The 27,719-nt window shown below is 38.7% G+C and overlaps 1 protein-coding gene across 2 annotated transcripts; it reads left to right on the top strand.

Moving 5' to 3' along the window:
• Nucleotides 1–173: 173 nt before the first annotated feature.
• On the top strand, nucleotides 174–27,719 carry LOC122671829 (nitrate regulatory gene2 protein-like). Of its 2 annotated transcripts, XM_043869273.1 has the most exons (6): nucleotides 174–186; nucleotides 1,514–1,518; nucleotides 23,049–23,975; nucleotides 24,551–24,726; nucleotides 25,160–25,383; nucleotides 26,867–27,719. In XM_043869273.1, exons 3-6 carry the CDS (start codon nucleotides 23,066–23,068, stop codon nucleotides 27,654–27,656), a joined length of 2,100 nt encoding a protein of 699 aa, XP_043725208.1. In that variant the 5' UTR covers nucleotides 174–186; nucleotides 1,514–1,518; nucleotides 23,049–23,065; the 3' UTR covers nucleotides 27,657–27,719. The 2 variants fall into 2 exon arrangements, with proteins under 2 accessions (XP_043725208.1, XP_043725207.1); XM_043869272.1 differs by lacking the exons at nucleotides 174–186; nucleotides 1,514–1,518 and having other exon boundaries at nucleotides 23,014–23,975.

Genomic DNA, 27,719 nt, shown 5'->3' with positions numbered 1-27,719 from the left:
CTTTTTCAATTACTAGCCCTGAGAGAAAAAGTTCTATGATAGAGGTGGTGTCTCAGACTGCGCTAGAGAAGAGGTCCCTCTTCGCCGCTATTGTCGTCGTCCTACAATCGCTTCAGCTGGGAGGTCTTTCGAGAATTATTCAGCCAGTAAATTCTTTGGCTCGCTCCCCATCAAATCAACATCAAAGTGGGTGAAGATGGTAAACAATAACCTTCCATAGGGCAAGTTTCCATCATCTGGGTAATCTGCATGGTAAGCCATCATCAGCATAAGAAGGTAAGGCAAGAAGATGCGATGCCTTACATATATATAATAAGTCACAAAGGCGTTCAAGATAGCAATCTGAGTTCGATACCCATCCTTGGGTATGATGTTGTGTTGCACAAGCCGGGAGATCATTTTTGGAGTAGGTATATAATCTGTTTTCTCCAACTCCTTGTCAAGCCCAAAATGATGAAGGGCTGCCAAGTGTAAGGGTCATTACTTTTAACCTCTTAAAAGACCCACAAAATTTTGAATAAAAAAAATGAGATAATTTAGCATAATCATAAACCATTAAAATATGATTTTGATCCTGATAACCAAAGCATAATAAAAAATTGACAACCATGTTTATATGTTTATAATGATCAACATTTTTTTTTCCAGCTTCCTTTGAAATCAATGGCACATTCCCTTAGCATGTCTTCAAGAATCTAAATGGTCCTTTCAGATTAACCATCAATCTGAGGATTAAAGTTGTACTGAAGTTGAGTTGAGTACCCATTGCTCTTTGCAAACTCTTCCAAAAACAGGAAGTAAATCTCGGATCACGATTGGAAACTTTGGAAACAGGTACAACATATAATCTCATAATTTCTTCAAATACAATTCCACCAATCTATCCAAAGAATAGTCGATCCAGATAGAGAGAAAATGGGATGACTTAGTTAATCTATCAAATCCTTGTGGAGTCTTCGATAACAATGTAATCATAATATGTTCCTACTTCCACTGGAGACAAAGTATTTCTCTGAGTGTCATCGACAAAAGGCGTGATGCGATTCGTAAGAAAGGGAAGCTCATCCTAAGATATATTGGTCTTTTTGAGATTTTAGCTCGGGTTGGACCTGCTACATACAGATTAGCACTGCCTCTTTCTCTGGCAAAAGTGCATAATATTTTTCATGTTTCCATATTGAGGAAGTACACCCCGACCCAGCCCATATATTGACTCAGGAGCCACAACAACTGTCTGCAGATCTAACTTATGAAGAGGTTCTAGTGGAAAATGTTGACTGGAAGGACCATCAGCTCTGTAACCGCATTGTATTGGCAAAAATCTTATTTTATCGATTCCCTCATGTATTACTACTAGATGTAGCTTTGGAATAAACATGCATCACCAAGACCCGGTACCTGAGAGGGCCTTGTTAGTGCATAATGTGAACGTATTCTTTGGTTCACCAATGACTAAGGTTTAAGAGAACTAAAGTCGGTGTTCTAGGAATACGTAAATATTATATGAGTGAAGATTATGTTCTTTGCGCTCTAGAACCTCTTTGTGCTTATCTTTACAAGTCGTGTTGGCAGCAAGCTCAGGTGGTTCCTGAGTCAAAACATGAGTTGAGTTTAAAATATACTTTCGCAACATCGATACATGGAATACATCATGGACTCTTGCAAATGATGGGGTAGTGCCAAATATGTATGCCACTTGTCCGATCCTAGCTATGATCTCATAAGGCCTGATGAACCTCGAACTCAACTTCCCTTTCTTACCGAAGAGAGAAGAACAAGAACAAGAGTAATCGAAAAACCCAAATAAAAATCAGATTTTATGATAAATATATCCTATCAAATTATATGTTCATTGAAGAACGTCACTCTGATACCAATTATGGACGATAGCGGAGGAGGTACAATACCGGATACATAATAAAAATTATAGAGACAAATCTCAATGAACACATGTGATAACAAATCAATCATTGGGATGAGTAGATTACCTAGAAAGCATTGATGACACGTTCCTCCAAAGGAATGCAACACAAGAGTATGATCACCAAAGTTTTGTTTCAACTTCAATGACAGAAACCCTAGCTTGAGGAAGAAGTCTTGCTTTTCTCTCTCAAGAACTCTCTTTTAACTGTTGAGAATAATTATGTTACCTCCTTAGGGTTTGAACCAAGCCTCTCTTTAAATAGAAAAACTTTAATTAGGAGATTATAAATTAATGGTAAAGATCATATCAAGTGGCGTGATTATAAAGGGTAACCCTTTAAGTTGTCCATAATTACACAAAAAAAATCTCTACACTTTAAAGTTTGCCTTAATCATACAAAAGGACATGCAGGGGGCATGGTTGGTATACCCGTGCACGCAGGGCCTCTACTGGCATACCGCTCAGCGCATGCGACTACTAGGCCATGCTCCTGCTGCTATCTTGACAAGGGCCTTGAAGCCAAAATGGGCTTTGCTTGTGGCCTATGTGGTCCTTTGTTCTACCCATATGCGTGTCCATAAGGCCATTTTAATGCCCATGCGAGCACCTCTGCTGCCCATGCATCATGGGCTTGTATTTATGTAACTTTAATAACATTCTTTGATATGATTGAGCATTGCTATCGGGATTCTTCTCCAATCAGGAGACTAGGTGAGAGGGTTTGGTTTGAATTATTTTACGAAGTATTTTAATTTAGAATATATGTTATATGTTACATGCATGTTCATCTATTATTTTTGAATTGTTATAACATGATATGTTTTGCTGAATTTTTATACTTGATCAATATATGAATTATTTTTGTGAAATAGAACCCGGTGTGACTGATGGTGGATTCCAATACCATGGTTTCCATGTCTTGATGATGTCATTCAAATCAATGCATTAGAAATATCTGTTGCATTAGAATTTGGAAATGGGTTGTGGTATAATCGATGGAGGATTATGAGGATGTGTATGGACTATCAGGAGCTCAACAAATTGACAATCAAAAAATGGTACCTCCTACCAAGGATTGATGATTTCTATGATCAGTTGTAAGGTGCCAAAGTGTTCTCAAAGATTGGTCTCAAGTCTGGGTATCACCAACTCAAGATCTAAGAGGGAGATATAAGTAAGATTGCTTTCAGGAGCCGATACAGATATTACGAATTTCTAGTTATGTCCTTTGGTTTAACCAACGCACTTGCAGCGTTCATGGACTTAATGAATCAAGTTTTTTAAGACATTAAAGTCTCATCTCAAAGAGTTAAAAGCCTTATGGATGTCAATCTTTATGAGAGAAATAAGGGGATGCGATTTTTTTTTATCAAATCTTCTCATAATCTCATTGTATAGGATAATGTTGTCTGAAATGTTTCGCCCAAGGATAAAAGTGGACTAAATTTTCACTGACAAGGAGATCCACTATTGACTTTAATCTAGTAGCAAATTTCTTAGCAATAAATTTGTACAGCAGGTTGCAAAGAGCAATAGGTCTAAAATCCCCCATATTTAAAGCATCCTCTTTCTTGGTCCGTTTTATTTTATTATTGGTTTAACTCATCAAACCGTATTCCATTAAACAAATTTGAAAGAATTTAAAAAAGTTCGTTAGATCTCCTTTATGCCACGTGTCGTTCTCACAATAGAGGGCAGGACGATGGCTGCTCCCTGTTAGGTCGTAGAGGATCTGAATCCCTGAATCCTTACCCTACTTATGCCCTCTAAAAACAAGACGGCATAATGTCAGAACTTTCTTATTTCGTATTCCTTCATACAAACACTCCTCTCTCCTTTCTCTCCCCCTCATGGTCTTTTTTTTTTTTCTCTTCAGGAACCTCTTTTAGTTTCTATTAATTCTGAAATATTCTATTTGCATTGAATAGACTCTACACTGTAGAGTAATATATATAATGGTTACAAGAGATAGCCCTAGTCGGTGGAGCACATGTGATTATAAGGAGATTGAGAGAGATTTAGAATCCTTATGAAAAAGGAAACCTATACATGGTATGATTACATATGATCTAAATCTATACATGGTATGATTCTATATAATCTGTATTATCCAATATGAGAAGATATCGATCTTAAGTGTCCATAGCGAGCTGGACTCTCAAGATCGATTGATACACCCCCTCAAGTGGAAGGTCGGTGAGAGCAGAGCTTCAACTTGTCTCGAAGAAACTGGAAGCGTGTTGTGGATAGCGCCCTGGTCATTATGTTAGCAACTTAATCATTGGTAGAAATAAATTGAATCGAGAGTTGAATTCAAAGAAATAGGAGGGGTGAAATTCAAAGAAGACGCCATTATATAGAGCAAAACGTTGAACAGAAAGAAGGGGTTTGGTAATGGAAGGAACATGTAAAATATTTGACAATTTAAAAGAAAGAGAAGGGGAAGAAAGACTACCATTACCAACATGAAAGATTGTCAGTCCCGTACCATTGCCAACATAGAGGTTATCGATGCCAGTGTAAGGGTCAAAAGAGGACATAGATTGGATATCAGGGGTGACATGGTGTGTTGCGCCGGTGTTAGGGTACCAAGTTAAGGCGGAAGAGGGAGGATGTGAAGGGTAAGGAAGAAGGGGGGGTTGTGCATAATGGGCTTAGGGCAGAAACGATGGTGAGGAATGGTGGTAAGAGGGTTGAGAAGGATAAGGGGTGGGTTGTTTGTAAAAGCAAGTAGAGGCTAGATGGTTGGTTAGGTGATAGATAGTGCAAAATAAGTGACCACCCTGATAGATTCCACGACCACCGCGTCCACGACCAAATCTTCCATGCCCCCCATTACCCTTGGATGGAACCCCGACCTGAAGCTATAGAGCTAGGTTTACTAGAGGAGAGGGGAGACAGTTGAGCGGTGTTGGCAGTTGGGGCAGATGCAGTAACCGTTGGTTCCTGAAGAGAAAGCTTGCGAAACGCCAGCATACTTTCATGGCTTAGAAGAAGTCCATGAAGTTCAGTATATGTAGGAGGTTGGAGCCGATTCAAAATACCAGAGACGACATCCTGTAGATCATCATGAAGGGCACGAAGAATGTGCATATTGAATTCAGTGGGCTTGAGTGGATTGCCAGACGCTGCCAATTCATCAGAAATCGATTTGGCACGTTGGAGAAGGAGAGTAACACTTTCGTCGGGCTTTTCATGAAGATTAATTAAATCTAGATTCAGTGACATGAGCCGTGTACGGGAGGCAGAGCCAAAAGCTTCATTTAAAGTAGACCAGCATTCATGGCTAGTTTCTTTATCTAACATCAAGGGAACGAGAGCCTCAGAGAGAGACGATACAAGGAGACTCACAAGTTGGGAATCCTGTTTGTTCCATTTTGCAGCTTCATCAGGATCGGTGGGACAAGGTTTGGATCCGTCAAGGTAACCAAATAAACCCTGACCTTTTAAGAAAGGCATGACTTGCTTGTGCCATATTAGATAATTGGAAGAAGTTAATTTAATGGATAGAAAGTGATTAGCAGCCAGAAAGGTGAATGGTGCATGGGCGGTGGATGAGGACAAAAGGGAGGAAGCGGTGGAAGAGATGAGAGAGGAATCGGTGGTGGCCATTGAGGAAGGATGCACCGACTAGGAAAGATGTGAGTAGAAAACTACCACAGGGGAGCATCTTCAAGCTCGGTCGAGCCAAGTTGCTCGTTGGAGCATAAAAAAAGGCTTATGATACCATATTAATTCTGAAATATTCTATTTGCATTGAATAGACTCTACATTGTAGAGTAATATATATAATGGTTACAAGAGATAGCCTTAGTTGGTGGAGCACATATGATTACAAGGAAATTAAGAGAGATTTGGAATCCTTATGAAAAAGGAAACTTATACATGGTATGATTCTATATGATCTAAACATATACATGGTATGATTCTATATGATCTGTATTACCCAATATGAGAAGATATTGATCTTAAGTCTCCATAGCGAGTAGGACTCTCAAGATCGGTTGATAGTTTCAGATAAAAGCTTAAGAAGAAGCTCAGCCGTACAGACGAACAAAGAAGCTTTTGAAGAAGCTCAATCGTGCAGACGAACGAAGAAGCTTTTGAAGAAGCTCACTCTTGCAAATGAACAAAGAAGCTTTTGAAAAAGCTCACTCCTACAGACGAACGAAGAAGCTACAGAAGAAAGTACAAAAAATGGCCTGTTCTTATCCAATTCTCTCTACAAAAGCTCTCAGGATGCATTTGAAGGAGAATACAAACGGGGTTCGGCTGAATATGTGTAAACCTATTAGATTCTTAAGAATCGAATGGAAGAAAAAGTTCATTAAAGGTAGCATCTCTTTTGCTCTGTAATTTTGAGTTTCTGTTAGTTACATTCGGTTGGGAATCCAACCCCATTTTTTCTATTTTTTTCTTGGTAGATGTTGAGTAGTGTCGACTGGTACATGAAGTCTATGGCATGAGGCATACGACTCAGGATAAATAAGTTAGTCTTCTCCATTAAGTTAATCTTACGTTTGTATTGTATTTCTTAGATTAGACTTAGCATCACAGTTACCTTTTACCTGTGGTGAGTGATTAGGGTTTATTCGGTTCTAGTTACAGGTATAGTTCAATGGCCGATATTGGTTGCTATGTTGGTGATTTTCTGAACATGGAGATGGTACGATATTCTTTTTGCTTTTTGGCTAAATTTGAATATCACCTTTTATCGATCATATACTAGGACCTACTTTTATTTTTTTTATGAGATATAAGTATTTTTTTGTTTTGTTTTTGACAGATGTTGAACATTGTCGACTGGCACAAAAAGTCTATGGCATGAGTCGCATAACTCAAGATAAGTAAGTTAATCTTCTTCATTAAGTTAACCTTACGTTTGTATTGTATTTCTCTGATTAGGTTTAACTTCACGGTTACCTTTTAGTTGCGGTGAGTGGTTAGGGTTTATTTGGTTCTTGTTAAGGTACAGTTCAGTGGCAACGTTGGTTTCTACGTTGGTGATTTTTGAAACGTGGAGATGATATGATATTCTTTTTGCTTTTTTACTAAATATAAATATCATCTTTTGTCGATCATATACTAGGACCTACTTTTATTTGTTATTCATTAAAATGCTACTTGTTTTTTATGAGATATAAACATTTTTTCTATTTTTGTTCTTGGCAGATGTTGAACATCGTTGACTGGTACAGGAAGTCTATGGCATGAGTCGCATGACTCAGAATAAGTAAGTTAATCTTCTCCATTTAATTAACCTTACATTTGTATTATATTTCTCAAATTAGGTTTAGCTTCACGGTTACTTTTTAATTATGGTGAGTAGTTAGGGCTTATTCGGTTCTTGTTACAGGTATAGTTCAGTGAGCAATGTTGGTTGCTGTGTTGGTGATTTTCTGAACGTGAAGATGGTACGATATTCTTTTTATTTTTTGGCTAAATTTGAATATCACCTTTTGTCGATCATATACTAGGACCTATTTTTTTTTTTATTCACTAAAATACTATTTTTTTTTTATGAGATATAAGTATTTTTTTTGTTTTATTTTTGGCAGATGTTGAACATTGTCGACTGGCACAAGAAGTCTATGACATGAGTCGCATAACTCAAGATAAGTAAGTTAATCTTCTCCATTAAGTTAACCTTACATTTGTATTGTATTTCTCTGATTAGGTTTAACTTCACGGTTACATTTTAGCTGCGGTGAGTAGTTATGGCTTATTTGGTTCTTGTTAAGGTACAGTTCAGTGGCAACGTTAGTTTCTACGTTGATGATTTTCGAAACGTGGAGATGATACGATATTCTTTCTGCTTTTTTACTAAATATGAATATCATCTTTTGTCGATTATATACTAGGACCTACTTTTATTTGTTATTCATTAAAATGCTACTTATTTTTTATGAGATATAAGCATTTTTTCTGTTTTTGTTCTTGGCAGATGTTGAACATCGTCAACTGGTACAGGAACTCTATGACATGAGTCGCATGACTCAGAATAAGTAAGTTAATCTTCTCCATTAAGTTAACCTTACATTTGTATTGTATTTCTCAAATTAGGTTTAGCTTCACAGTTACTTTTTAGCTATGGTGAGTAGTTAGAGCTTATTCGGTTCTTGTTACAGGTACAGTTCAATGGGTAGCGTTGATTGCTGTGTTGGTGATTTTCTGAACGTGAAAATGGTATGATGTTCTTTCAGTTTTTTTGCTAAATATGAATATCACCTTTTGTCGATCATATATTAGGACCTACTTTTATTTGTTATTCACTAAAATGCTACTTGTTTTTTATGAGATATAAGCATTTTTTTTTTTTGTTGACAAATGTTGAATATTGTTGACTAGTACAGGAAATCTATGGCATGTGTCGCATGACTCAGGATAAGTAAGTTAATCTTCTCCATTAAGTTAACCTTATGTTTGTATTGTATTTCTCAGATTAGGTTTAGCTTCACGGTTATCTTTTAGTTGTGGTGAGTGGTTAGGGCTTATTTGGTTATTGTTATAGGTATAGTTTAGTGAACGGCATTGGTTTCTACATTGGTGATTTTCTAAACGTGGAGATGGTATGATATTTTTTTTGCTTTTTGCTAAATATGAATAACACCTTTTGTCGATCATATACTAGGACGTACTTTTATTTGTTATTCACTAAAATGCTACTTGTTTTTTTATGAGATATAAGCATTTTTTCTATTTTTGTGCTTGGTAGATGTTGAACATCGTCGACTAGTACAGGAAGTCTATGACATGAGTCGTATAACTCAGGATAAGAAAGTTAATCTTCTCCATTAAGTTAACCTTACATTTGTATTGTATTTCTCAAATTAGGTTTAGCTTCATGGTTACCTTTTAGCTATGGTGAGTAGTCAAGGCTTATTTGGTTCTTGTTACAGGTATAATTTAGTGGTCGACATTGGTTGTTGTGTTGGTGATTTTCTGAACGTGAAGATGGTATGATATTCTTTCAGTTTTTTTGCTAAATATGAATATCACCTTTTGTCGCCATATACTAGAACTTACTTTTATTTGTTATTCACTAAAATGCTATTTATTTTTATGAGGTATAAACATTTTTCCTATTTTTATTTTGGCAAATGTTGAATATTATCGACTGGTACAGGAAGTCTATAGCATGTGTCACATGACTCAAGATAAGTAAATTAATCTTCTCCATTAAGTTAACCTTACATTTGTATTGTATTTCTCAGATTAGGTTTGGCTTCACGGTTACCTTTTAGTTGTGGTGAGTGGTTAGGGCTTATTTGGTTCTTATTATAGATATAGTTCAGTGAGCGGCATCGATTTTTACGTTGGTGATTTTCTAAACGTAGAGATGGTTTGATATTCTTTTTTCTTTTTTGCTAAATATGAATATCACCTTTATTTGATCATATACTAGGACCTACTTTTATTTGTTATTCACTAAAATGCTACCTGTTTTTTTATGAGATATATGCATTTTTTTTATTTTTGTTCTTGGCAATTGTGGAACATCGTCGACTGGTACAAGAAGTCTATGGTATGAGTCGTATGACTCAGGATAAGAAAGTTAATCTTCTCCCATTAAGTTAACCTTATGTTTGTATTGTATTTCTCATATTAAGTTTAATTTTAAGGTTACCTTTTAGCTGTGGTGAGTGGTTTGGGCTTATTCGGTTCTCGTTACAGCTACAGTTCAGTGGGTGGGGTTGGTTGATACGTTGGTGATTTTCTGAACTTAGAGATGGTATGATATTTTTTTCTACTTTTTTTCTAAATATGAATATTATATTTTGTCCATCATATTCTAGGACCTATTTTTATTTGTTATTCACTAAAATGCTACTTGCTTTTTATGTGATTTAAGCATTTTCATGAGAATAGATACAATGAGGTGGGTGCAAAGATATACCATTTACCCATCTCTTTCCATCCTCTCCAAAACAACCACGAAACAGAATTATATTCTGTCATGATCAATCAACATTTGAACCAGCCACCCCTGTAAACCTGAATCAGCATCTCCGATCACCCTACACAAACCCTTGAATCACCCTACATCATCACACCTATCATTGTCATTGCCATTGTTGTACCCTGTTTGTGAACACCCGTGCATCACCCATCATACGTCCTTCCTAAAACTGTAGTAGTTTCTGTTATAGATGGTCCAATGAAGTCTTCTAGAGACTTGCTCTCTTTATGTCTGTATTTTAATTTACCCACTCCTATGAATTTAGTTATTTCAATTGACTTTGTTTGGTCGGTTGGGGTGTCATTTGAACACAGCATCACCAACTGTTCATGGTTCTATGGTAAGAGCCTCACAGATGGTCCATGTGTAGTCTATGCATCCAATCCAATTTGCTCTCCATGTTGAGAAAAAAACTCTTGACAGCCTTTATGAGGTCTTCCTTGATGATGTCCCAAGAAGCTAGGAAGAAGCCCAAGCAGAAGCCATCCTCCCCGATCGTCAACCCAATGCACCTCACCGAAAAGTATGAAGTTGTTTAATAACGAGTGAAAGCACGTGTTATAAGGTGTAGAAGAGACCTCTAAAAGATCTCCCCAAACTGCCTAAGGGTATTCAATTCATGGCAGAGACGGTTATAATGGCAGCTGCATCAATACATACGACCATCCCTGCGACCGCCCATTATCGGAAGCCTCAGAGAGTTGCGGTAATTATGCTATTAAGCTAGCATAATTTTGTAATTGGGTACTTTACTTTTGGGGGCTTTCTAATGGTCCCTAATAGGTCTTAAAAACATGTTAATGTGGCTGCAATCTTATAGAAATGGTGGAGTGTAATGACTAGGTATATGCAATTAGAGATTGAATTGTGAAGTTAATCTTGACAAGGTGAACCCTCGTTCCCTTGGGATCCGGCTCCATTTCACATCCCACTTTCCTCCATTTCTCCTGTTGATAATGCATTTATAGCACTTGATCTTAACTCATTCATTTTTCTTTACAGATTCACGTGTACCATTTCATATGCTTGCCGCACTGATGAAATCTACTTCAAAGCTGGATTCTTTTTGTGTGCATCAGGAGCGTACCAGATTACTTCAAGAACCAACCACAAGTCGCACCCTCGAAAAATGAGTCCTTTCAAATGGCTAAAAAAAATTGATCTAAATGCCTATACTCTTGAATAACCTCTGAACATGAATATCTCCAATGTATTCTATGTGACAGATTTGACACTCTACATGGGACACCACTCGGATGAAAGCGACACCGAGCATTCCCTTCGACTTCCACAATTTAAAGTTCTTCCCAAGGAACACATCAAAGGTATTGTCAATGATCAATATGATATGACTTGTAATGGCAGAGGTTATCATAAGTTCTTTGTGACATGAAGCAATTACAAACCCGAGTTATACTGGGAGCCTGCGACACTAGGCTCCTCCCTGAGATTGTCTACAAACCCCATCTTGGTGTTCAGCCAGAAATACAATCAACATCTGAACTTCTCAGTGGGCTTACCCCGAAAGAAGGTCGGGGACCGCCCGACACCTAAATCCCTGTCGATAAGGGTCATAGTATTAGGTACATACACATCCTAACCAACATCCAACTATATGCATGATGAGGCAAAGATAGTGGGTTCTTATTCCTTTTTTATCAGGCATTCATTGGAAGATTTCTCACTACTTTAGATAAGCTAATCCAATTGCATCTGTGTAGGCTAGAGGTCGAGTCCATAGTACTAAAATTACGGTCGGTCCGACTATCCTCTTGCCCCTCTAGCTTACACATACACACACAAAGTACATTGAATGTGATATCGAAATAACGATTGGCCGGTTGCAAGGGATACAGGAGGGCACGCTAGTAACTTCCTAAATAAAAAAGCAAAGAAAAGAAAAGAAAAGAGGACAAAATACAAAAGGTAACTCATACTCATTCAGTTCAAACTCAACATCTTGAGAGAAGAAGAAGAAGGAAGGAAAGAAAGAGAAGAGAGAATTTGTGAGTTTAAGATTTTGGGCGTTTCTTATCTTTGGATTGAGTGTGACTTTGCTGCGGTGGAGATTCTTACTTCCAAAGGAATAATTCCATGGGTTATGAGGCAAACATGGTGGGTTCTTATTCTTTTTTTATTAGGCATTCATTGAAAGATTTCTCACTGCTTTAGAGAAGCTAATCCAATTGCAGACTTTTTGGCCAAGTCAACTGCTAAGTTGAGAGTTTCTTCCTTGATGGTGGAGTACTTCCACTGCCACTCTGATTGTGATCATATTATTGGGTTGATAGTCGTGATACTACAATAGTAGATCTTGGTATTGGTGTAGGATACGGGGTATCCTAGTCACACTGCTGGTGTTAGGGAGTGGGGTGTGATAGTGTGGTATCAGAGCAATTGCTCTATCACGACCACCAATAGATCCAACCTATACTTGATTTACTCGAAGTTAGGATCACTTAATAAAAATCATAAACAACACACAATCAAAAGTAAAGACATGTTTGTGAATGAAAATACTAATTTCATTAATTAATTGTCATCCTTATATTAGGCTCGTCCAAGGGCGACATAACTTAATAAAAGAAAAAATTATATTTTAAATCTTCCTTACTCCTTACGACTGGGCAAGAGGTACATGTTCCTGGCAGGCTTCCACTCCAATATGAGTTATAGTACATAAACCCAACGTGAGACCTAGGCATTTGTTTACTAGGCATGGTTGTTGATGTTTATAACGTATCATGCATATATCATAGATTATGTGAGCTTGTTTGTATGTATCCACTCATTGGGCTCACCCCTTGATAGCTAATTTTGCTTTGTTACAGTAGACCGACCTTACGATAAATCGATTGTTTGAGCAACCGAAAAAAGAGCCAAACATCCACCTCCCCATTTTTATTAATAACTCATATGTTAAAGAAACTATAGTTCTAACTAGCATTTTAGAATCCTTTAACAACCTATTTGGGTTGTTTCAAAAGGACATTCAAATATGAAAAATTCATATATGAAACTCTCATGGTGATGGTATTCAAAAAACAAAAAAAAAAAAAAAAAAAAGAGAAGGGAAGAGGAAATAAAGGAGAGAGAGAGAGAAAATCAAGGGAGAGAAAGACCAAGGGAAAGGGGACAAGAGGAAGAGGAGAGAGAGAGGGGGGGCCGACTGAGGTAGCAATTGATCGCCCCCTCCACCATGTGGTACAAGTTGGAGTTGTATTATCATTACTATAACCAGAAAGCTCATCAGACTGACAAGTACATATACCTCAAGCATATTACAAGATCTGATAGATGCAGAGAAGATTGAACTAAAGATAGGACAACAACCTAAGATAACCACCAACCCCTTGCCAACTCATGGGGTGAACAGGCTAAAAGAGGACACTCTCTACAGGGATTCGACTACTTTGATTCGACCTATGGGACAAAAGAGAAAATTGAGGAATGCTCAAGTCTATAGGCTACCTTAGTTTCCTAAATAGAGGAGAGTAAGAAGAAAGAGGGAAGAAAGAATCGGCATTTGATGATTAAGACGTCACAAGAAGAATTGTCCCAACTGGTGGACATGCCTGACTCACCCTTCTATCACCTCAGGTCGTATAGCACTACTGTAAGCACCTCAGTTTGTCTTTCCCCCCCAGAAGTTTCCCATAACGATGATGAGTAACCTCCAAGGCCTAAAGCCGGTGTATCTGTGGATGTAGCAGTGTGTACTACCCAAATCTGTTTATCGATTGTCGATTCCCCTTGCCGAAGCCCAAACCAGAGCCTCCAAGCCCTCCAAGATCCCTTGGAAAGGCTAGCCCTAACCCAGACCCCATGAAACCAACCTGACCCAGCACAAAAACTGGCCTAAACAGCCCATTCCTCCCCGGTCGACATCGGAATCCAAGTCGACACTCAAAGGCTTCGAGTCGACATCGAGCCCAACTTACATCGACATCGAGCCATACCCTTTGACTGTCGGGCATAACCCCCTACGGTCTAAACTTCCTTCGACATTCAAAATTTAAATATCAATAGCCGATCCATTCCCTTCGATGTCGAGTGTTGTTCATCGACAACCACTCGATGTCGACCTCACCCCACTTTGATGTCGACTCGGACAATTTCAAAGTCAAATCTGTGCAAATTCAAGAAGCCAAAACTTGCCATGTTTAGCTTCGATTTCACTTCCTTTCACGATGAAGCCTATTTTTTGCACCTTAGATGCATATTATGGCTTCCTTAGGCCCCAAGAAACGTTCCCTAAGGCAATAAACTACTTGCTACCCACCTATTGGCCATTGCCTTGACTTTACACCCACCGTCGATGCAAAGACACCCTCTTTAGACGATTCAGATCAACCCACGGATTCCTACATGAATTTGGGAGTACACACACTCCTCTACATCTATAAATACACCCCCTCTCACATTGAAGAGGGTTACATGAACATTACTTGGTGACATGCACTTCACACAAGCCTTGCTTGGTCCCCTATTCATAAACAGTCTCCCCTACTCAAGAGCTTTGAGTCTTTAGCCTTTGGCCCCTCACTTGGCCTTAGTCTATTGCCTCCCCCACCTCTTGAGTGATACATACCCCCCTTGAAACTTTAAGATCAAGGCTTAGAGACATCCATCCGCTGATCTCAACACTTAGACACCAAAGTTTTGCTTACAAAAAGACAAGAGAAGCCACCACAAGCCGCGATACTTGCTCAACGTACAAATCTCCTAAGTTACAAAAGTGAAACCTCCACACCTCCGTTTTAGTCATCTTCAAACTATGTAGTGTTCTACTTCACTTTTAAGCTTTGTTTAATCTACGTGGTTTTTCCCTTTCTATTTCATTTTGCATCTTCGAAGGAAGGTGATCCTATCTCTCTAGATGGTGATCACAAACACTCGTTTTTTATTATTTATTGATTTTTATGTTATATCTCACCTCTATGCATGCATCTTTTCATGATCCCTATCCCCTATAGTCTAAGACTCTGTCATGTTTACATTCAAGCATTATGTATTTCACATGCCATACATATGTTTCTCATGCATCTTTAATTTCAGTTTGCATATTCACTCTCGTGTTCTTTACTCTCTCCATATTGTGCATTTATAATAGGTTGTTTCCTTTATTTTCATATATCCATCATTCCATCGTGCTCAAACTAGTTAGAGTTAATCATGCTTAGGTCCCATAGGTTTTGAGTCCTTCATTTTTACTTTCTATATACTAACCCTTGCCTTGCAGCCGAACCTCCGGGTTTGTGTTTCTCCTCCTTCACCCTTGTGTTTTACTTAGAGATGTCAACGGATATTCGAAAATTCATATTCGATCTGCGTTCGTATCCGTTTAGGAGAATCCAAAACTAATCAGATACGGATATGATAATCCCCTTATCCGACCGATTATTATTCGATTTGTTTAGTAATCCGACAGTAATAAAATATTTGAACTATATCTCTACGTTCGTCTATCCTTTTAAGTTACCTTATTGGATTTTGTTACCTTATTTTTATAAATTTATAAGTTAAGATAATGTGATTCTTTTTCTAGATTTTTTATTAGTTTATATATATTATTTTATGCAATGTGATACATGGAATCACAAATCTATTAAAATAAATACAAGATAAAATCAAAAGTTAAAAACGTAAGAAAATCAAAGACTAAGAAGAGTAGAAGAAAGGGTAGTTGCTAAACTCTCAAGTCTCAACCCTAACCCTCATCATAAAAAAAGGTAAAGATATCAACGGATAGTCAAAAATTCATTTTCCATCCGTGTTCATATCCATTTAGGAGAATCTGTATGCAAAAAATCACTATCCGGAAACTATCCGAATCCGTCCAAAAACCGATAGGATATTATCCGAATTCAACAAAATATAATCGGATACGAATATGATAATGCCACTATCCGACCGAATTCGATCCATTTACATTCCTAATTTTACTTTCTTACAATTTTCCTTGTACTTTACATTCTCTTCAAAAGCATGCAATGACCTTACCCAACTGTGCCTAGCAATAGAAAGACCAACAAGTTCGGGTGGACTGGGGTGCCTAATAACTTCCCTAGACCCTAACTTGACCTGTATCCAGACCAATGGACCGATCAGTCCCCAATAGGGTATTGTATGAGAGTCATTACATTTATATTCTGGGTCCTAGGCCCTCCTCTAGGTGACGACTCCAAACATTCAATTCATCTCCCTCTTCTCCTCAAAGAGGTGGCAAGGTGAAGTCCATGTGGCCATCCCCCGCCATGCCATTGCCCTCACAACTACGTGGGTGGATTATGAATAGTTCAATGACCCTTCACGAGCCATCTAAGGAAGATGAGCCATATTCTCCATGATCATCCACTGTGATTTTCTTCGGCAGTGTTCCTATTAGTAGAAGGCAAAGCATCTCTGATATCTTGGGCATTGCTCAATGCTCCTTTCCCACTCGTTATTTGGGAGTTGAAAGTTTCAAATATTGGGTCAAGAAGAATCTTCTTCTTTAGTGTTGGACAAGGTTAGGGCAGACTTATAGGCTGGAAAGGGAACCCAAATTTGAAGGTTCCTTAGGTCTAGAACCTAATCTTGTAGTAGAGCCCTGATTGGCATTGAATCCCATGATCTAATGCAACTCTATGAGGCTAAAAAAACTCCCCAATTAATCCTCTGAAGCTCCCCTAAGGTTGGACCATCAACAACTTAACCCATTGTTGAAATACAGTAAAATTGGCTTGTACGATCGATGGGAGCAAATGATGTAGCATCGATCGCAGAATTGCATTAAGAGTGACCACCAAATTTTGAGGAAGATGAGTCGAGTCCAAAATATGGTTTTGTTTTCCAACTATTCCAAACGACCAAAGCTCACATAAAAATAAGTTAGGATCGGATGAATTGAGCCATTGAGGCCTGAGTGACTGAGTTTCAGATGAGACAGTCATAGGGGAACACTGCTACATTGTTCCTGGACCTTGCTTTCCCCAATCTCTCTCTATTTTCTCTATCTAAGAGGAGGATTCAGCTCCAAAACCACCATGGTAACCACCTTAAGAGAGTGCCTTTCAATGGGTTCTTCTTCGCTAACATCAAAACAAACTATAACACCAATGGGCAGTAAAGAAGTGATGGTGGTGGGTGAGATGGGTGATGGCGGATCGGTGGAAGTTGTAGGCGTGGAGGTGGTGAGACCCACGGTGGTGGTGGGGAGAGTTGTTGTCTGAGAAGTGGAGTGCTGCTCCATCGTTTCTTGTTGGCCTTCCATGGATGAAGGTTTTGAAAAAAAAGAAAAAATGTGAAGTTTTAGAGAGATGACTCGGAGTGATTGGCTCTAGATACCATGTTAGCTAGGTAATTTGGTATTTAATCTACACTCCTCCAATGGAGGATCTTTTGTATTTATATATGATCACTATTAGGTACACAAATCTTCTAGGTTTGAGATCCTAGCCAACTAGAATAGGAAATACAAAGGAGACATAATATTTACAAGAAATGAAAGCCAATATTTGATTTAGAACTCCATATCACATGTGCAAAATGTGTTGAATGTGAGAATTGTTAGGCTACACAAGTAAGACTTGGACGGTTATGTTGATAAGTTCTTGTGAATCTTAAGTTTTACTTGGCTCCCCACATTTCTTTTTTTTCCCCTTGTTTTTTGACTCAACCCTTCTTCTATTTACTACCATTGCAGGATTGTTTCTTCTTCATACTATTGCATTATTTACACTGGGGACCTCATTAGAGACCACCACTTATGGGCCATCAGATATAGTGATACTTCCAACTTGTTTACATAATTCTTTAACAACCTCTTTATTCTTTGCCAAAACATATCCCTCAGCTGAATTTGAAGTTTATGATGTTATCTTAACAAGTTCAAGACAAAGACACTGATATCGTTGTGTATAGTCTAAGTTGACATCTTCTTAAACTTATTTTTTCTCGTTAACAAGTTCAGGACAAAGATGCCTATATCGTTGTGTACAGTCTAAATTAACATCTCCTATACCAAAGCATATCCCTCAGTTAAATATGAAGCTTATGAAGCTATCTTAACATGTTCAGGACAAAGACGCCTATATTGTTGTGTAAAATCTAAGTTAACATCTTCTTCAACCTGTTTTCTCCCGTTGTCTATCATTACCATGCTTCTTGCTTCCCATGTCCATCTCCTTAGAATATAAGCTTCAGGAATACACTTGATATTTAACACATCCAAAATTTTCAAAGAATGATAACACAGAATGCCAAATGTCTCATATTTTTTGCAACTATAGTTAACCTTATGCTCATATGGATTACAACAGACTCTGTACTCACATTTTGAATCAATAGTACCAACCAAATATTCACGCAAGGGATTATTTTCATTACAGAATTTGATGTAGCAAAAATTAACCCAATTATACTGCTCTTTAAATCCTTAAAAAATCGAAGGAGTGGAGACTTTCTCAGCTTGTTTCATAATAGGTGACATAGAGAACATGTTTCTTTTAGCATGTTTCTTAAATAAAACTCAGATTCTAACTCATTAGTTCGCTTATCATTCACAACTGTTTCAAAGTGCTTAAAGAATTGCACAATGTCCAAACTGGATTTTAAATAATTCTTCAAATCACTGTTCAAACTCTCACTAAGCTATGTACTTTGCATGCCTAATGTGAAGATATTTTTTATATAGAACTTTTTCCATTTATATTTTAGTCCATATATATGATGCAATAATGAATAATTCTCCATTTCATAGTCACTAACCAATTTTTGCCATGCATCCTCAAATTGTTATTCCTATTTATATTGAAATATACATTTTTCAAATATCTAAGAAAGCACGAGCCATCCTTCATCAAATTACCTAGATGTTTGATGCTATTTTGCATTATGTGCCAAGTACACAACCCATACCTTGTCTCTGACCAAATCTCATATAATACCTTTGTCATAGCAACATCTTGATCCATGAAGATGGTTATAGGTTTCTTCTTCCCATGTGCTTTCGCAATTGCCTCAAATAACTACCTGAAAGATTCAACTGTCTCATCATATAAAAATGCAACCCCAAATATAATGGCTCCTCTGTGATGATTACACCTAGCAAATATCTCAAATGTTTTATAGTCTTTGTTTGTGCAAAATGTAGTGTTGAAACTGACAACATCACCAAATTGTGCATAGTCATTTATCATCTTCGGATTGGCCCAAAAAATAATAGTTATATGTTAATTACTGTCCAACTGCATTGAGTATATAAAAGAAGAATTGATCCTACTTTGGTTTTCAAAATACTTCAATAAACTCCCTGCTTCACTATAAGATAGGGTATGCTGTCTTTTAGTTTGGAGATAGTTCTTATGATCTTGACTCGTGTAGCCAAGGTTCTCTCTCCCACCTACCTGCCTACCCATGTACTCAAATATGGCCTTAGGTTTGATCCCCGGATCATTAGCCAAATCAATTTCGTAGGTATGTGTTTGAAATTTTCCTCTGTGAACATATCATATAAGTAGTTGGAAGATGAAGAATGTGATTATGTACTTCAAATAAGTCACGACATTCGTATTTTTCATCAAATATATGGCCATCTGTGTCGGGCAATCTGTTATTGTCTCAGGTTATGACTTACATGTAAAAATATATCGCTTACCTTTTTTCCAACAATCAGATTTATAACATACAAATCTCCATAAAGGTATAGTTATCTTGTCTTGTCTTTCTTGCTCCTATGTGCAAATTCTCTCATAATACTAAAACTCATAATTCCTCCATATATGTTGTAGAAATCATAAGCCTCCTTCTCTGAATTAAACAAAATGTCGAACTGAAGCTTACTCTCAACATCTCCACCTAACTCGACCTCAGGAGAATATTGACTGATTCTCCATAATTCTATTAGATTGATGTACTATCCAAAGTAACCACAGTATCTGAATGCAAATATAATACACATGAAGAAGCAATTTGGAAACACAAAATAACATATAGATACAATGTTAAGCTGATTTTTCAAAAAGTGAAACGTAAGTTACAAGTTAAGAAGTCTTGAAATCGCTTAAGAAGTATGAACCAGTTTTGCAAATTGAGTGCATTGCTCTAAAAATCAATCACAGATAAACACTTGACAAGTATGAACCGGTTTTGCAAATATGAGTCTTGATGTTAGTGTTAACAATGTAAATAAAGCAACCAGATATAAGTGGAACCTCGAAGCAAACAATGATTACAACCATAGATAAACACAATGGGAACAAACAAACATTCGCAATATAACATGACCTAGGGTATTTGAGAGCAACGCAAAAATTGCAGTGATTACAACCATAGATAAACACACTGCAACCAAACCCAAAAATAGCAGGGAATGATCCTCACAACATATATATAAACTAAACCTCCAAGCAAACAATGATTACAATTATATATAAACACAGTGGGAACAAACAAAAAATTTGTAATTAAACATGACCTAGGGTTTCTGAGAGCAACCCAAAAATCGCAGGACATGAATAAGATAAACTTGTGGCAAGAGGGTGATGATTTTAACAATGAGGAAGCTGAATAAAGTGTTAAGCTGAGTATGTAGATTATCTTTCCAAATATCCTTCGTTTAATGGTAGATTACCTCACTAGAGAGGATTCAAATCCATCACAGGAGAGTATCGATTCCACCAGAGTGGAAGCCAAAAGTAGTAGTGGAGGAGCCAATGCAATAGAGTGTTGATTCCACCGGAGAAGAAGCCAAAAGTAGTAGGTGAAGAACCAGCTAGGGTTTATGAGAGCAACCCAAACTAGCAAGGGATGATCCTCGCTTCAATCGAAAGTAGCAAGGGACAAACAAATGGGATTTCTGAGAGAATGGGAGTTGAGAGAAACGAAAAAATGACGAAGGGGTTTAAGTTTGATCTGTGCAAATCCTTTTGCTACCCCAAAATCACAAGGGATGATCCTTGCTTCAATCGAAAGTAACAGGAGAAGAACAAATGGGGTTTCTAACAGAATGGGAGATGAGAGAATGAAAGTGACGAAGGGGTTTAAGTTTGATTTGGACGAGTCCTTCCCCCTCCCTACTTCCAGACGGATCTCCGTACTTAAAGTGTGTCTTTTAATCTTGAACATAGGATTTCTGAAGGACGCAGGTTGACTATTGAGGGCCTCACTGCACCCCATTGATAGATTAGTGTGCTGGAAAGGATTTTAAATACGGCTGCAACAAGGTCGGGTTAGGTCGAGTCTTTTAAAACCCCAGCCTAAACTTGAGTCCCCTTAGCTGGGCCCATGCCCGACCCGACCCTGATTTGGGCCAAAAAAATCCAACCCTGACTCACCCTCAGGGTCGAGCCGAGTTGACCCTGATTGGCCCTAACATGGGGGAATGGAGATGCATGGGCTGGCTAGGTTGGGAAAAAGAAAAAGAAGAAAAAAGAAAAAAGAGGAAAGAAGAACAGAAGAAGAAGTCAGGGTCGGGTTGGGCTGAACCGGGCTCATCCCGAGGCCTCAACCTTGACCTAGCCCAACCCTAACTCAGGGCCAGAAATTCCCAACCCTAACCCGCCCTTAGGGCCAAGGTATCTCAACCCAGGCCCTGTTTGGGCTTAGGGTGGGCCAAGGAGGGTCGGACCATAAGGGCCAAACTTGTACCTCTAATTTTAATCTCTCAAGGGTATTTGTTTTGGTAAAAATCCCTTGAGGGTTTACCAAACGATAGAGCTAGGGATGTAATTGGATATTCGAAAATCCATATTCGATCCGCATTCCTACCCGTTTAGGAGAATCTGAATCCGTCCGAAACTAATCGGATACGAATATAACAATCCCCCTATCCGATCAATTATTATTTGATTCGTTTAGCAATCCAACGATAATAAAATATCTGAAATATATCTCTGTGTTCGTCTATCCTATTAAGTTACCTTATTGGATTTTGTTATCTTATTTTTATAAATTTATAAGTAATGTGATTCTTTTTCTAGATTTGCTATGGGTTTATATATATTGTTTTATGCAATGTGATACATGGAATCACATATCTATTAAAATAAATATAAGATAAAATCAAAAGTAGAAAACGTAAGAAAATCAAAGACAAAGAAAAGTAGAAGAAATTGTAGTTGTTGAACTCTCAAGTCTGAACCTTAACCGTCATCATAAAAACGGTAAAGATATCAACGAATAGTCAAAAACTCATATTCGATCGTGTGTTCTTATCCATTTAGAAAAATCTGTATTCAAAAATTATTCGAATCCGTTCGAAAACCGATAAAATATTATCCGAATCCATCCGAATATAATCGAATATGAATATAATAATTCCACTATCCAATCGAATTCGATCCATTTACAACCCTAGATAGAGCACTTCTCAAACAAAAACCCTAAGCGGAGTCGATTCGTTAACCGGAGCATAAAGTCTGAAGCCCAATTGTATCTTTCTCGAAGTGTGTGCGTAAGAGGGTGTGTGTTTCGATTTTTGAATTCTGCATCGATGAGTACAGAATTAAGCCATCATCACCTGATGCAGCAGCCCATTAAAAAGAAGAAAAAGCACTAACAATTTCACATCCTATCTTATGCATGAGCGGCACGGAAGCAACCTTTTCTGGTTGGTTCATCAGCAAAAGCGAAAAAGAATGCAGAAAATAGGGAGTCAGAGACAAAGCCAAAAGGTTTTGATGGACGGCTAAGATCGTCTTTTAAAGCTTTTCTTCCTTTCGGTGGTGAAATAAAAGATAGATCACAACATACACACATGGATCCAAAGATGGGAAAAAAGGTCTTCTGCTTCACTGGCTGTGGCCCACTCAGCCAATTCGGACCAGAGGAGCCCACCACTCAAGAGTCCCACAAAGACTAAAGTCACACTAGAGGGACCAACTCAAGGAAGCGTGCTCTGCGTGTTCAATTCAGTTTCTACCTCTCCTAACCCCTTCTCTGCTGCTGCACAACTCAAACGGTTATAACAGTTACAGAGAGAGAGTGAGAGAGAGGGAGAGATTTCATGTGGGTTTCCAGTCCTCTACTTCTACTTGTTCTTCTTGATCAATTTCAGTTCTGAACTTTAACCCACTTCAGTCATCAAAATTCTAAATGCGAAGTTTCTCACCATCTGATCCTCCAGACCCGAGAATTATTATCATCAATCATCATCAATAACATTAGAAGAAGAAGAAGAAGAAGAAGAAGCTCTACCAATGGGTTGCACGCAATCAAAGATTGAGAACGAAGAAGCCGTGGGCCGATGCAAGGACCGAAAGAAATACATGCGAGATGCCGTTTCCGCCCGCAACGCCTTCGCCGCTGCCCATTCCGCCTACACCGTCACTCTCAAGAACACCGGTGCCGCCCTTAGCGATTACGGTCAGGGAGAGGTCAATGACCCTCGCCCCTCTCAACCTCCAGTCCAACCCCCAATTGAAACCATCCGTCCACCACCACCACCCAATTATACCCCTCCTCTGCAACGTGCTGCTAGTATGCCCTCCAAAATTTCCATCCCCAATTCAGAACCAAAATCTTCCGAACCAATCCAAGAAGAAGACGAAGAAGCCGAGATTGACGACAACGCCGACCTGATCCACCGCGGTTCTGCAAGGATCCCGGAGACGCCACAACCACCGCCATCCCCACCTCTCACACCCCCTACGACCAACCCCAACACACCTCTTCCACCGCAATCCGGTGGAACTCCCTTCGATTACTTCTTCTCGGTCGAAGTACCCGGATCGTCATTGGGTGACCCAGATGACATTAGGCCCGACACTTACGATGATCGCTATCACAGGAAGGAGAATGTTTTTGTAGATGATGATCACGTTGGAAGTAATGGTGGTGTAGTTGAACCTCAGACGCCGGAGGAATTGGTTGAGCCGACTGCTGTGAATTCACAGCCCTCGAAGAAGTTAAAGCAAGTGGTTAATTCACAAGCGGCTCCGCCTGTTGAGGCTAAGAGAGTGGGTAAGGCTGCCCGGAATGTTAATTTATTGGAGATATTAAATCAGTTGGACGATCACTTCCTTAAGGCGTTTGAGAGTGCCCATGATGTGTCTAAGATGCTTGAGGCTAATCGCTTGCATTACCACTCTAATTTTGCTGATAATCGAGGTACCTTTGCCTTCGCTGGTTTCCTTTAAAATTTTTTTTTTTTAGCCCTTCAATTCTTAATTGACAACAGTCTAGCTGCCTTTTATGCTATTCTAAATCACACCATTGTCTACATCTTGCATTGCAGAACATGTAAATTGCCTAAATACTGGTGTTCCCCTTCTTTCATTTTCTTAGGTTTGATGATTGTGCAGGTCTCAAACCCCCTATATAAAATAAGGGAGAAAGAAAGCCACCCGTCACAACAAACACACCCCTCCTGTGCCCTGATGCAGGGGCGCGTGAAACGACCCCTGCCCCTAGTCTTTCTGGGTTTCAAGGGGGTGTAGTGGTCATTTTGTGCACCCCTATGTCATGACGCAGGGCGGCACTGTGGGACTGGGTGGTGTTCTCTTTCCAATACAATAAATAAACAGAAACGTTGGGCTTATCAGTTCTGTGGGGAGAAGGTGGCGGGGGAGGAATGGTGTTAAGAAAAAAAAATTATTTAGACTCATTTTTTATTTTATAGTATTAGTGACAAGAATGGTCCTAGTTATATATTGAAATATAATTTACCTTATTACTGTTTTCAGGACATATTGACCATTCTGCAAAGGTTATGCGTGTTATTACATGGAACAGATCCTTCAGGGGCATGCTTAATACTGATGATGGAAAGGATGATTTTGATAGGGAAGAGCATGACACTCATGCCACTGTGTTGGATAAGTTGCTAGCATGGGAAAAAAAGCTTTATGATGAAGTGAAGGTGTGTCACCTATTTATATGTTTTCATCTTTGTTTAGTCACCTATTTTGTGGCATGTGAATACTGATAGCCCTTGGTTCTAAATTGGTGTTTTTCTAACTTTAGAGTGACCCTGTTGATGCTTCAGTAGGTTTGCCCTCTACTTTTGTCTTGCATTGCTCAATGACATTTTTCATATTTTTACGAAGAAAATATTTAATCTCCTGATCACCTCTACCTCTTAAATGGCCATATCCCTGTATTCATGGCAAGACACATAGAGGTTGTTAAACCTCGTGATTGATGATCATTTTTTATGTGCATCCATTAATATCAGTATTTGGATACATTTTGGAATCACAGGCACATTTCCCCCCCCCCCCCCCTTCTCCTTGCGGCTCTTTAGTTATTAGTGTATTCTGATGCTTACTGTAATTTCATCTCATGTTGGTCAGGCTGGTGAGCTTATGAAACTGGAGTATCAGAGAAAGGTTGCTTTGCTGAATAAGCGAAAGAAGCGGGGAACAAATTCTGAAGCATTGGAAAAAACAAAAGCAGCAGTTAGTCATTTGCACACCCGATACATTGTTGACATGCAATCCCTGGATTCTACGGTGGCAGAAATAAACCGATTGCGCGATGATCGGTTGTACCCAAAGCTTGTGGAGCTTGTTGATGGGTAAGTTACTTGCAGAAATGCATTGTATAGAATTTGGGAGAAGAAATTTTTTTTTCTATAATAAGTCTGAATTTTTGTCTCTAAATTGTTTGTCTGCTTGCTTTTCTTTCGCCTGATATCTGCTGTATCTGTTCTTGATGAATCCATTCATAGTTCTGTACTAAGTATCTCTAGGAACTGATTGTTACTTAATTTCAGTTTGTGAGCTTCTTACATGCACTGATGATAGCATCTCAGGCATTTGACTTTTATTTGTGTTGTGTCCCCCTCCCCCCTCTCCTCCTTCAAAATAAATATATAAATAAATAAAATAAAAAGAACATGGTTTTCTGCAAGTATGTTACTTTTTTTGTTTTTTTAAATCTCATTTCTGTAAAATAACTTGTTATTGATACCACTGCATGTTCTTTAGCAACCATCCTGACTCCTCCCTGCGCCTGCTTAGAAACCCCATGTACCCTATTTTAAGAATTCAGAAATGCACATGTTCTTGAACAAACTGAAACTTTTGCTTCCCATGGCAAGTATCATTTCTTGCTGGACATTTTTTGTCATGTAATTTCTATTGTCAGCTTGTTGAGCCCTATTCTCCATTTCCCTAGTGCAAAGTTGGAAGTAGAACCTGTACTACTTGGTTCGTTTGTACACAATTCTTGTCAAGGACTCGACAACAACTCAAATCCATGACCAGAGAGATCTCATGACATGCACTTTCATTTTCCCCTTATTTCAGTGGGCAAGCCTTGGCGCAACGATTAAGTTGCGCTATTGGAAGCTGTTGGTTGCGGTTACAAAACTTGGAAACAGCCTCTCCTGCGAAGCAGCGGTTAAGGCTGCTTACATTTGCCCCTTCCAGACCTTGCAGTAGTAGGAGCCTTAGTGCACTGGGACACCTTTTTCAGTATAGGCATAAGTATTCACTAATCCTCATAGTTAAATATTTTGTATTATATCAAAGCACATAGAAGCTCATTTATCTTTCCCACTTTCCAGTCAATGTTGAAGGTGGATTACTCTTGGTCACATGCAGCACATTATCCTTGCCCACTGCAAGAGAACTGCATAGGACCATAAAAGTGGTTTAAGTGATGTTTTTGCCTTTCTGACGCATCCACTGGCCACAGAGCATGGTTCTCTCAGGATTTTTGTGAACAAATTTAATCAGAGAACAACCCCTCCCCAGATATAATTAAGCAATATTTTCTTAAGGATTGAGGGGGAAAACTTATAAAGGATTGTCATTTACTTTTAAGTCTCTTTTATTTGTATGGGAAAAAAGATGCCTACACTGACAGTGTGGAGATGATTTCCCACACCCTCACACCCTGACCATGTGGCCCCCTATTGATGAAACTGTTTCCTGTGCCATGATTTGTATGGCATTGGAGATAACTTCCACAGTCAGCGTGGGAATGAATGCATTATGTTGTTCGATATGCCAATAACTTGATCTCAACAATCAATTTTGGTGTCTGGATCACAGGTTGGCTGAAATGTGGGAAACGATTTACATACATCATGACAAGCAGGTGAAAATTTCTCAAGACCTCAGATCCCTTGACCTCTCTCTGGCTTCGAAGGAAACAAGTAAGCACCACTATGATCGTACCGTGCAGCTGTGCAGTGTGGTCCAGGAGTGGCACACACAGTTCCAGAAGCTTGTGACCCATCAGAAAGAGTACATAAGAGCTCTAAACAGCTGGTTAAAACTGAATCTAATCCCTATTGAGAGCAGCTTAAAGGAGAAAGTGTCATCCCCACCAAGGGTTCCTCAGCCCCCAATCCAGGGCCTTCTGCTTGCTTGGAATGACAATCTTGAGAAGCTTCCTGATGAGATAGCCAGGACACCAATATCAAGCTTTGCAGCTATGGTCAAGACTGTCATTCTACATCAAGAAGAAGAATTTAAACTGAAGGAAAGAATTGAGGAAACCAGGAAGGAGCTTGCACGCAAGGAGAGAGCATTCACAGAATGGCGCGAGAAGTATATGCAGCGGAAAACACCAACTGATGAGATGGAAACAGAGAGGACAGAAGATGGAACCTATAATGATCCTATTGTGGAGAGGCAGTTTGCTGTGGATGTCCTACAGAAGCGGTTGGAAGAGGAGGTGGAAGCCCACCAGAAACATAGTAGACATGTGAGGGAGAAGTCATTGCAGAATCTCAAGTTGCATTTGCCTGAACTTTTCCATGCCTTGTCAAACTTTGCACACGATTGTTCTGGTATGTACAAGAACTTGAGGGCCGTTGCAGAGGGAGAACTGGACTGAGATCTTATCTTAAGAATGTATTTTGTATGTATAGCTTGCATAGAAATCCATTTGTTACCTCAA

Source organism: Telopea speciosissima, chromosome 8, assembly GCF_018873765.1.
Source record: "Telopea speciosissima isolate NSW1024214 ecotype Mountain lineage chromosome 8, Tspe_v1, whole genome shotgun sequence".
NCBI lineage: Eukaryota > Viridiplantae > Streptophyta > Magnoliopsida > Proteales > Proteaceae > Telopea > Telopea speciosissima.
The sequence above is the reverse complement of the archived record's forward strand: the minus strand, read 5'-3'. Positions and strand labels throughout refer to the sequence as shown.